Genomic DNA, 12,015 nt, shown 5'->3' with positions numbered 1-12,015 from the left:
CACTCCCCAAAATCTTACAATTTTCACAGCAAAAGAAAATTCTCATTCTTATAATTAAATGAAGTCAAACTATAGGTAGCATGTGCTACCAACATTCATCAGATAACCCCACTGTCTGAAAAACTATTTCTAGCACATTCCCAGGACAGCAATCCACCAGAAAATAGTTCAGGGGAAAACAAAAAAACAAACAAAAAAAACCAAACCCACACACCAAAAACACCCACCACAGCAGCAACAAAAAAAAACAAAACACAAACCACAAGTGACAAGTTTCCATTCTCAGCAATGTAACCAGCTTCACTGCAGTGAGAGAACGGTTAATCATGGGCTCCTAGCCATCCAGGGCAGCCAGTTTGCACACAGATAAAGTAATTAGCTTCTGTAGACAAACGTGCCCCCTCAACTCTGTCACGCTCAAGATCAGCAGAGCAAGATGAACCGCTCAGTCCACAAAAGCAACTCATGCAGAAGTTCCTGACCTGCCCCTGATCATAACCCAAGTTCAGAATGATGAGAATAACCCTCCACGCTGTGCTGTCCAGCCTCACAGACACCACCGGACACTCAGGGCAAACTGTAATAGCTGCCCCACGTCCTTTGTTCTTTCCAAATCCACTGCCCTTACAACATCTCTCTAACTCCCCAAAGGCCATCGCCCCGCTCTGGAGCCACCTCAGCACTGTAACACACTGAGGCTGCAGCCACGTGGATTCTGCAGCGGAGCGGTGGTGGCTTCACACGGGCAGGAGCAGCGCTCTGGGCTGGCAAAGCTGCCACGGACTGCGGCTAAAACTGCTCCCACTCTTTAAGCCCCTGAAAAAGGCAAGCTGTTCCATAAGGCAGCAAAGGCAAGTTAGTCAGCCCTGGAGTACTGCTAATCAGTTCCCGAAAACCTCATTGCAAATACAAGAAGGAGGATCTGCATCCCAGACCATGTGGAGAGGAGAAATTGCCCGATATAATTTCACACAGTGAAGCCCAAAATATCCACCAGTGGTGAGTGGCAAAATGATCATCAATGAGATTTCAAACAAGTCTAAACAGAGCTTCAGCTGCCACAATCAGCTATTTAGATAAGCATCAGTTGCTTGGAACTAAATGACTATCACTGTGTTTTACTATCCTATAAAAATTTACTGTTCCCAACTACAGGAACCTGAGATATTAACATGAACTTTGTACTGATGAGAAGTTTTTAAATATTTGTCTTATTTTAGCTAGCTAATTATAGTTTTTGTTCTGTTGTTGTTTTTATTTAAAGCTGAAAATAACAAACCAAAAAGTGTTCTCTGAAGAGTGGGTGAAGGGCCTAGGTGACATTTTGTAGAAGTCAAATTATTTTCCATCTATCTTAAGAAAGATGCAAACATTTTCAACTTTTTAGATTAAAGCTTTCATGCTTGTTCCCAAAGCATGATTAACTTCCTTAAGATCTGTATGACATATTCAGTTTAAAGTTTGCATTTTTTGTGTGCTAAGATTATTTGCCAGAAAAACAAAAATATGTGCAGAAAGAGACCCAGAAGTTTATCGCTGATTTAAAAAAAAAAAAAAAAAAAAAACCACACAAAACCCCCCCACACTTCAGTGTCTGGATAACATCCCTTCTTACAAGCCTTTCTAATAATTTTATATTTAATCTTCAATAATATGCTAACTATTCTGCAAGATAATTCAAATACCCTTGTTTCAACATCTTCAGCACAGAATTTACTAATTAGCTCTTTTTACTGAATCATAATGTATTTTCTTGATTAATGCAATTAGTAGATTCTTCTTTATTTACAGAATTTTCTTTATCCAACATATAAATTGTTTCTTTAAAAAAAAAAAATCCCAACCCAAAAAAGTACACAGAACAATTTTTGCCCTGTCACTGTTTGCGGTGGAAAAAAACCATGACTAACAGGAAAAGGCATCAAGCCTCAAACCTGCTTTACAACATATTTTTGTATTGCAAAAGGAGATGGTACTACAAGGTAACAACAGGAGTTGTCATGAACTACCCTTAGCCTTGGTAGCTATGGACCATCACCACGTTCCACAGTAGAGACTGGACACACCAGCAAGAGAACAAAAGCAACTGGGAACTAGCACAAGAGTTACTAATTATTTACTTGTAATTTTTTTTATGTAATAGTATCCAGCAGCCTAATTCACAGATACAGAAACTGAAGAATTTTTCCTTATTTCACCATCCCTACACAGGGGTTACACAGTACTGAGGTACATTATTCCAGCACAAAACCAAAGGTAAGTATTTCCCCTCCCTGAAAACATTTGCTTCTCAGTATTACTGACATGCCACATTCAGGAATTCTACCAGGCCATTAAAAGATGTAAGATAAGAAAACCTCAGTTTGGAATCCTCATACTTTTCAAAATGGAGGCTGTACTGAAACATCTCCCTGTGACAGAGGTAATTAAAAAAAATAAGGTAAAGTGGATTAAATCTGTGTATGTATATACATAAACACACAGAGAGAACACAAGACACCCCAATTTCATTATATGATTTGTAAATGCCAATGCACAGCTGTCTTTTTTTTTTTTGACATACAGCAGATTCTATGAATTCTATTATAAACCACATGAATGCACCAAGTGATTTTCCTCAGTTGTCTATTCAATGGGGACAAAGAGAGTATTATTCACAGGTAACAAGAGGGATGGTATAAAAGCTGGGCAAGAAGGATGTGGTTCATTAATGGAAGAACTAAAGAATTCATTAAGGTGCACTGTGATGCACAGCAGCTTTGCAAGTGTTCTCTGATGTGCCAGTAATGCCATAACAAATACCCAAGTAAACTAGTTAATTAGTTTTACCTCACATTAACATTGGTTTCAGTGTCATGCAAGCTGTGGTCATTTACAATTTCAAAAACATACTTGATCCTTTCTACAAATCACACAAGAAGCCTGCTACCCAAACACTCTTCTGTGGGTGCCTCAACATTTTCCAGCAAACACAGAACTGCATTATATCAAGAACACTGGAAACCAGAGCATTGTTTGTTTTAATAACACAACATCATTATTTACCTTAGTAGTATGATAGGCAGCCATTCTGCTTAGGAAGTTTCCATATCATTTATTTTTCAGGCAATGTTAAAAATACTTCTTTAAGAAGATGCTAGTTAACTGATGCATCCCACATTTAAACTCTTACCACCCAAACAGTCTACCAAATCATTTCCACCACCAGCAGCAGGAAGACGGAGTGCATTGTGACACCTCATACATATTTAATAATAGCCTGATAGGCTGTCATTAACATCAAACAGCAATCTAAGTTTGCTACATTAAACATGATCCCTGTGTTAAGAGGACAATCACAAAGTGCCTCCAAGATTGAGCCTGTAAGAAATACCCACCAACTTGGGCAAGGTGTAATGAGGCCAACTGCACTGCAGAAGTCATTATTCACACACAGGATTTCAAATTTAAAAAAAAAAAAAAAAAAAAAAAAAAGTGGAGGAAAAAGAAAAAGCTTCAATGGGTCATAAGACCAGACATGCCACAAGGCAATCTGTCACGGAGTACTCATATTAATAACTGTTGTGTCAAAACTGAACATTCAAAAGAAAAGACAAACCTTCCTTTATGTTTTATGATATGTAAACCCACCGAATGAATAATTCATGAGATGAAGAAAAATATCAGATTTGGATATAAATATTAACAGAATGCTGTCAGCGTGTTTAGAACCAAATTCTGACTGTCCTACCTTACAATTATCAATTTAGAAGAGAAAATTCTTCAAAAGCTGAAAAAAAACCTCAATTCAGTATGAAAGTCATTAATGAAAAAATTACCATTGTCTATTCATGTAGGTCCTAAGCAGGACAGCAGAACTCTGTTCTGTGCCCAGCTGTTGCTGAGCTAACGCTAATTGACTGGCATTATCTGTTCCCAGAGTTACACTGTGCTGACAACAAGAATGTTGGTGTGCACACAAGAAAGTACATCGGGGACATCCTCAAACCAAGACCCACCAGAAAAAGGGTAGAAAAAGAAGGGCAGTGGTTGTCAGGTGGCAAACAAAAATCAAACAAGCTAGTTAAAAGCTAATGTATTTTTCAGAATACAAAGATTGTACAACAGGTCTTGGATAAATTTTTCTGATTAGATAAAGAACAGATATTCTAAAACTGCAAAAGAAAGCAATTAACCCATAATGCACAACCACATATCAGTAAGTTCACTGCATGCGATTTCAACCCAATATAAAAATATATTTTCAGAATGTATGTTAGTCTCAAGATAAAGGAGTATTTAACCAGACCTATACAACAATGCAGTTATTTCCATTTTAAACTTTATTTTGTTTGCTAAAGTGGTTGGCAGTTGAAGATCAAGATCTAGAACAGGGGCGTCAAATGCGTTTTCATCAGGGGCCACATCAGCCTCACAGTTGTCTTCAAAGGGCCAAATGTAATTTTAGGACTGTATAAACATAGCAGTAGTTACATTAACACGGTTATCCTTCTCTGCTTTCACTACTATTACAGATAATAGAATATTGGAAAACAGAACACAATTGTGACAAAAATCAGGGATGCCATCAAAATGGATTGTTCTAAATGGAGGTGACAATGTTTTTCTTTACACTTTTATTCCTCTCCCCAGCACTAATATAATTTCAGTCTAGTTATGTTCCCATCTGCACTTACATTCTGGTCAACAGTGTTAAAAATACTTACATAAGCATCAATATTGGGCACACATCTAAAAAACTGAGTCCAAACACTCCACTTTCCTCCACAGTTCCTGACATTTTCACTGTGTTTAACGAAAGAATTTAAATGTTACAAGCATTTAATTTTTTTTTAAGTTAATGCCTACCTTTATCATTCTAGAGAGATCTCCAGCATCAGCTAATTCCAACACTATGTTCAGTTCATTGTCTTCAATGAATGAGGCATAATATTTAATTACATTTGGATGATTCAGTTGCTATGAAAGCAGAATAATAATGTACATTTTAGTGTAGAGCATATCTTATATTTTAAAACAGAGATATGAAGCATTCTTATGTATATCTATTTCAGTACAATGCAATGAGAAGCATTTAAAGATAAACATTTTGCAAGAACACCATGGCATTTTAGGATCAACATAATGACTGAAGTTGCAATTTTAGAGGAATTTTGCTTCAATGTATGTATGCAACAGCATGCTAAACTTATCTGAAACAAAGTCAATTTTTAAAATCAGTACTTTACTGTAATACAGTTATTTACAATACCTGTGGTTTTAGCAGAAGTTTCTACTTGAAAAGTTACCCATTTTCCTATAGTATTTACTTCCCAATGTTATTTTTTAAAGCAATAAAGATTACAAAATTCGTTAAGTGAAGCTTATGAAAACTCTACACAGACAACAGTGGACACCTCAAATGTATCTATGAAAAACTTAATGTACTTTGACGATGGCTGCACATTTTTAAACAAATATTTTACCTTAAGAAGATCTATTTCTTTGATGCAGTCAGCACGGGCTTTGGCATCCATTAAATCAAATATCTATACAAAAGAGACAAGACATTTTTATTAAGTGATAAAAGTATAGCAAGTTGAATGATCATTATCGTTATTTCATAGCACTCATAGAGCAACTTGAGTTATGCATTTGATGGCAAGACGTAACACTGCAGTAAGAAATATTCCTAATGCTCTGACGTACTGATTCCCTGCTATGTTGCTTTTAGCCCCCTCAAGTTCCTTGTAAGAACAAGCTTTCCAATGACTTAATCGCCACCTCCGCATGTCTGTTCAAACACACAGCAATAATTTAGCACATTGTCTTCAAGCTGGTTCTAATCCAAATGTCAGCTTCCTCTCCCATTCCTGCCACACCATTACCACAAACTGATTCTTTCTAGTACTGAGCATCCCTTTTTTTCCTACTCTCTTGCCACAGTCTTCATTTTCTACTCCAAATAACACATACACTTTTACTCTCCCAGGATCAAAACTTCACTGTCACCTCCAATTCTTTCTCTCCCATTTTCTCCCCTTCAGCAAGCAAAGAAGTGATTTGGGTTCTGTAATTTGTTTACTAGAGCACTTTTTTTCTAAGCCCTCACCTGTCACCTTGACTTTTACAGCCTTTTACAGTTCGACATCCCTGCTCTTCATTTTTTTCCCACCTCCCATCTGTTCCAAATTACTTTGCAATATATCTCATTTTGCCTCCTCCAGTTAACCACATTATTTTTCACTAATTTAGATTTTTGTTTGGAGTATTTTTCTCCTGCTATTAGAGCTCTTATCCACATTCTACACACCTATATTTGATCTAATATATTTCTTTTTCACTTCATTTTTTAACCACCTTTGCATTCCCTTCTCGCTTCACTTTCTCAGATGTGCATTTCCATACACTGCCACCAACTATTCCCCGTAGAAATGACCAAAATGTTATTTCTTCAAGGAACCCTTCCTCTCTCATTTGCCATTACTTTCTGAAGGGGAGGAAAAAAAAAGCCAGAACACACACACACAACCAACACACCACACTCAGCAACTTCTGTGTCATCTGCCTATTACATTTTGAGCTACCTAGAATAATAGAGACACACTAAGAGTTTTAGTAATAGCTACAACATTTATGAGATTACCTTTTCTTTCTAGATAGTCTCCAGGAAAGATGTATTATACGCTGTGAAGATCAGGGGTACCTGCTTCCATCAGATCAAACGATCAAAAGCTCAACAGCTGACAACTTCCATTTCATATCTTACCACCAACTCCAGAAACAAAAACGATGATTAACAACACTTGGAGTACTGAATGTCTGCAAGGAGGTCATCTCTTAAACTGACTGCATAACTGTCCATGTGAATCACACCTTCTTTCAGTCTCCCCAAAGAAGTTCAGACAAATTAGGAAGTCCACATCTGATCTGCTAAACCTCAATTTAATTTTCTGTGTCGCTATGCACGAGTTTGTCATTCCTTCTGAAAGAAGAAGTCTAGAGACTTCACCCATGGAGAGCACTGACCTCACAGAGCACACATGTGCTCTTTAGTAGTCACTACTTCCCTACAGACATCCAATCTCTGTCTTCAGAGCTAGTGGAACAAAAAAAAAAACAGCCTGGAGTGGATATGAGATTCACTTTTTTACAAAAAGACAACTGCAAGTCAAGAAATGAAATGCCAGGCTTGGGGATAGGAAGAAGAACAACAGGGGGAGGAAGAAGGAAAGAAGAATACAAAACTACTTACAACAAAGGGAATAAGCCATCTCACAACTAGTTGTATATTAATAGCAGAACAATGGGAAATAAACAGACTGAGCTACAAGCAGTTATTCAAGGACAAGACTTCGGGGGAGTTAACAGAAACATGGCAGAGTGGCAAACTTGTCACAGCTTTGGATAAACTGAATATTTCAACCATTACCTGAGCAAAGTAAAGCAAGACAGAAAAACTGAGTGTTTTGATCCTTACAAACACAAAGACAGACAATCTGAAGATTTACTCTATATTATTCTTAAGGTTCTCCGTTAGACTTTGGTCTGGATCTAACCTCAAAAGACTATAAGTAGCATTTCCGAGAAATCCAGAATTTCAGTTTTAGCTCCTCCAACAATAAGATTTGGAAAAAAAATAAACACAACCCAAAACAAAAGGAAAAAAAAAAACACACACCCAATCCTTAGCCTTTGAAGAACCTCTGAAGATACTTATCATACTAGATTCAAACAGCTTGCAGAGATTTGCTTTCTGAATAGATTATCTTTCCATTTTGCCAACTGCTGCAGTTCAGATCAGAGTCCTCTAGTGTAATAAGCCATGTCAGCTCACAAGGAGGCCACTGTAAACACAATGAGATAACCTCCACACTTCATCACCAGAAGGTGACTCAAGCCCGAAGAACATTTTACACTGAAGAACGGAAGTCGCAATGAAAGATTTGAGAACATCCTTTCACATGCATGTCAAAATCCAACACAGCTCTTGGCAGCAATCAGGAAGTCAGTTGTGCAGAAGCTGCCACAGACCAGATGACCATGCAGGAGAAGCTGTCCTTCACTTGTGATTTACTGCCAGCTGGCCAATGTGAAGAGTTGTCCGTACCTCCATCCCAGCTGGAACAGTTTGCAGCTTTGCAAGGAGACTCATTCTATCTTCTGCTGCTATCACTCAGCAAGCCAGCCTGAAAGGTCAGCTTCTGCTCCCGCCTCTCTGCTATGTGTGTTGCACAGATTTATCTCACACACACAGAGTTTGTAGCCCTATAATTAAAAAAAAAAAAAAAAAAAACACCAAAAAACCACACTTTCTATGTTTTGGCTGGACTTCTCTTGCACTGAACTTATTTTTTGAGCTCATATTTAGCTTTAGCAGCACATGCTTTACAGCCGAGAGATTTAACTGTTATGAAGTCATTACAGTCAGATGACTTCTGTCTAACTTGATTTTTAGATTCAACTCGGCTTTGTGCAACTGCACAGTCTTAAGGAAATTATAGAAGATACAATACAGGTTTAAACAAAAACAGTGTGATTAATATCAGTAAGCTTTTGGATCAACACAAAGCATCAGCAACTGGCTGCTTGAAAGCAGCCGGCACATCCCACATTGAGCCACCAGCAGCATCCTCCTCCCAGCAGCGCTCAGGAAACTGGAAGGATGACGTGAAGAAGCTTGTGTACATTGATTATTGGGAACAAGCAGTAATTAGACTACGAGTACTAGCATCACTGTAATTGGCTAGCAATAAAAACTGCTGCATTTTGATTAGACTTCTAGGGCATTAATTAGACTAATAATAAATTATAATTCTTAACTCCACTTATGAGGTCAGGATGACAGGATAATTCAGGTTGGAGGTGTGTTTCTCCAGTCAGCACAAATTGTGTAATACACTCTTATTTAAAATTTCAATTATTTTTCCCCAATTTCTATTTTCAAGGACTATGATAAGATTAACATTTGTACAAAGGAATTATGTTTGCTGAGGAAAACCTAATAATAAGCAGAAATTATATTAGATCTTTTTATGATGTGCCAGTTTTCACGAAGTGTGTAATCAAAAAATCTCATTGAAGTAAGCACTATACCTTAGTTAGCAATTACTGTGAAAACTGAAAACAATTAGGCAAATACAGCTGAAGATACTTAAAAGAACATTTTAAAAGACCTTAGCAATTTTTTTCCACTTAGCAAGTGCAATAAGTGAAACAAAAAGTCCATTTTTAGCTCTCAGTTTCTCATCTCCTACTGCAATCAACAACATAAAAAGGAAGAATAGAAGGACAAGCACACGTTGCTACTTATTCCAAAATATTCCCTTCTGTGTGCTAAGCAACTAAAGGGATCTCTGGCAACTTTACACTGAATCACTTCTCCAGTACCCTCATGTGGGCGTAATTATAGTTTTATTTTTTCAGTATTCTAGAAATATCAGTTCTACATACTGCCAAGAAATATGGATATTTTTAGAATAGTTTTTAAGCTATTGTAAGATACTCAACAAAAAGGTTGCAATACATGAAATCAGCTTCCCGAGTAAAGCTCTTACATACATGCTCACACACACAAACAGAGCTCCTGAACGACTATGTGCACAGCAAAGAGGTTTAGAAACATGTTGGTAACCACCAGGCCTTGGCTTCTAAGTGTAGACTGTACCTGATCAATTACCAGAAGCCAATTTAACTCATTGTCTGAAGTGACATGCCAAGTTGGGAATCTACTTGATTCCTCTTGCTCTGAAGTCCATCACTGTTTCAAGTTTTCTTTTTCAGTATGGAAAAGGACAAAGGTCTTTCCAACCTCACCATTTAAACAACAACGCAACCTATTTCTGCTTGAAATTCCATATAAAATAAAAATACCAAAAAGTATTTCCAACGCAAAATGCAAACATGACTGCTGTAACATAAGCCTACAGACAAGCAAGCAAAATGGAGACTTGAATGCGCATAAATATTAAGAGATGTGATACTGCATAGGAACAATGAGCATTAGAGTATTTTGGCACCACAGCACTGCTGTGCTGAGACAACAGAGCTTCATAAAGTGTGAAATTACAAGTCTTTTCTTAAGATTAATTATCTCTAATACAGGCCTAAAGTAGCAATCCACTGACAATGCATAATGAATAATGAATGGAAGTGCTAGATAAAAGAATTCATTGTCTGAATCTCTAACACCAGGGTCTCCAGTTTTGGAATGAAAGAGAAGGTAGAACAATGTAAGGCAGAAATGTAATGAATCTGGAATTTTGTTCAAATATGCTGTTTCACATAAAAGTTTAAAATTTTGAGTAGCTAAGTTTTACTTTAAAATAGCTCATAAACTGAACTCGTATAACCTTATAGTCACCGACTTTAGACATTTACAACTCTTTTGCCCTTTAAGGCTTTTTTTATGAGCGTTTATTCCATTATCTAGCAGTTTCTTACTTCCCCCTGGAAGCAACCACTAGAGTGCTCATGGCTCAGAAGGCCACACGGTACCTCAGGGTTCTGTCACACAGGTTCCGGGGGGTGGGGTGGCAGTGGCAAAGACGTGCTGCTCCTTCCTCAGCAACGATCTTTCAGTATAGTTTGGACCTCAGACTTAACACGTGTCCAGAAACTCATCTAGAAGCTCTCCAGACTTATGCTGCTATATTCATAGTTTAGCTGTGGTTCATCTTTCCTGATGTTTCTTTGACTCAAAGTGTAGTAAAAGTGAAGTAATGAAGATTTGGGTTTTAATTCTTATTTTTATTTCAGTAATATTTCAACAGCATCTCAAACGTAGTTCCATGCAAAAACTGAGAACCTAGTTATTATAAATACCCCTTATCTAATTAAATGAAAGCAAACCACATGTGATCAAGCATAAAGGGTATAAGGAGAAAAAAAGACCCAACAGACAGTTATGTGTATTCTGCTGGTTAAATTACTAGAAAGAAACTGCAAATTAAATAGTTTTCACTCTGTTACACATCCTACTGGAAAACAAATCAATACTACTACTCCTTCCTGTTAACTGGACTCAGCGGCAACTACAAATACAGAAAGAGTGGTTTCTGTCACCATCTGCTTGTCCTTCCTCCCACAGCATCTTACTGCCATTTGCTTCTGCTCACATTGAGTTCCACAAACATACATTTTGTACACATTAATATAACATTTATCAATATTGTACATATTTCAGCCAAATAAAATTTTAATAGCAGAAAATAAACATTCTTGTTGGAAAGCTTCTAAGAACTCAAAACTGGCAATTCTTTTGGAACAAATAATGGCCAGAGATCCAGTAACTCTTGAAGAGAGGAAAAGTGAAGAATTCTAAGTCACATCAGAGAGGAAAAGTGAAGAATTCTAAGTCACATCAGAGACAAACATGGGGAAACAGTGACTGAATAGACATAAAGAGAACAGCCATGCACACAGCCCAGCCAGGAAAACAAAATGGGGAGGGGGTGGAACAGACACAACTTGCAAGATCAGAGAAGAAGGCACATAGTAGTTAAGATGTGAGATGAGAAAGGGCAGAAAAATGGGAAAGTATAAGAAAGTCCAGATCTCAGCTATGTCATTTAAAGCGAAGCACGCCATTTAGGGACACGGTCTCAATGTGGAGATGTGGAAAGCAGAATCCATGCACAGGTCTAAAATAAAGAGAACAGAGCCCCTCCCTTGTAAAGAAGTGTTCCTCCCATTTTGTCCATGCTGAGCTTCCATTAATGAGGAATCAGAAGAAAAAAGCAGGATTTTAATTTGAATAAAGGAAAACATGACTGAAATTAAAAGCAAGAAGCACTATCATAGAACAGACCCACAAGAGCTCCTCAGAAAAGCAATCTTTCCTCACCAAAAGACATCTAGGAAAACAATTTTTACAGTGAAATTAAGCATTGTGACTATATTTAACAAAAGTATTTCTAGGGAATCTTAGAGAAGGTCACAGAAGCAAAGTAAAAATTACAGTGTTCTTCTGTTCAGATGGAACAGCTTTAGATGCGAACTCTGCAATCTGAAATGGCTGTGCCAAGTGCTCTATGC

At 37.4% G+C, this 12,015-nt stretch overlaps 1 protein-coding gene across 6 annotated transcripts in view; it reads right to left on the bottom strand.

Annotated features, from left to right (window-relative positions):
• NEK7 (NIMA related kinase 7) overlaps positions 1-12,015 on the bottom strand; it is a 122,343-nt gene that overhangs the window by 89,536 nt on the left and 20,792 nt on the right. For all 6 annotated transcript variants that reach the window (XR_014184018.1, XR_014184019.1, XR_014184020.1 and 3 more), the window contains exons 4-5: positions 5,466-5,528; positions 4,849-4,959 (exon numbers count right to left, since the gene is read on the bottom strand). Coding sequence is in view for 1 of the 6 variants with exons in the window: in XM_082052251.1 (XP_081908377.1) it covers positions 4,849-4,959; positions 5,466-5,528 (174 nt within the window). In the remaining 5 variants the exon portion in view is untranslated. The remainder of the gene's footprint in view (positions 1-4,848; positions 4,960-5,465; positions 5,529-12,015) is intronic.

Source organism: Streptopelia decaocto (genome assembly GCF_964273445.1).
Source record: "Streptopelia decaocto genome assembly, chromosome: 5".
Taxonomy (NCBI): domain Eukaryota; kingdom Metazoa; phylum Chordata; class Aves; order Columbiformes; family Columbidae; genus Streptopelia; species Streptopelia decaocto.
The sequence above is the reverse complement of the archived record's forward strand: the minus strand, read 5'-3'. Positions and strand labels throughout refer to the sequence as shown.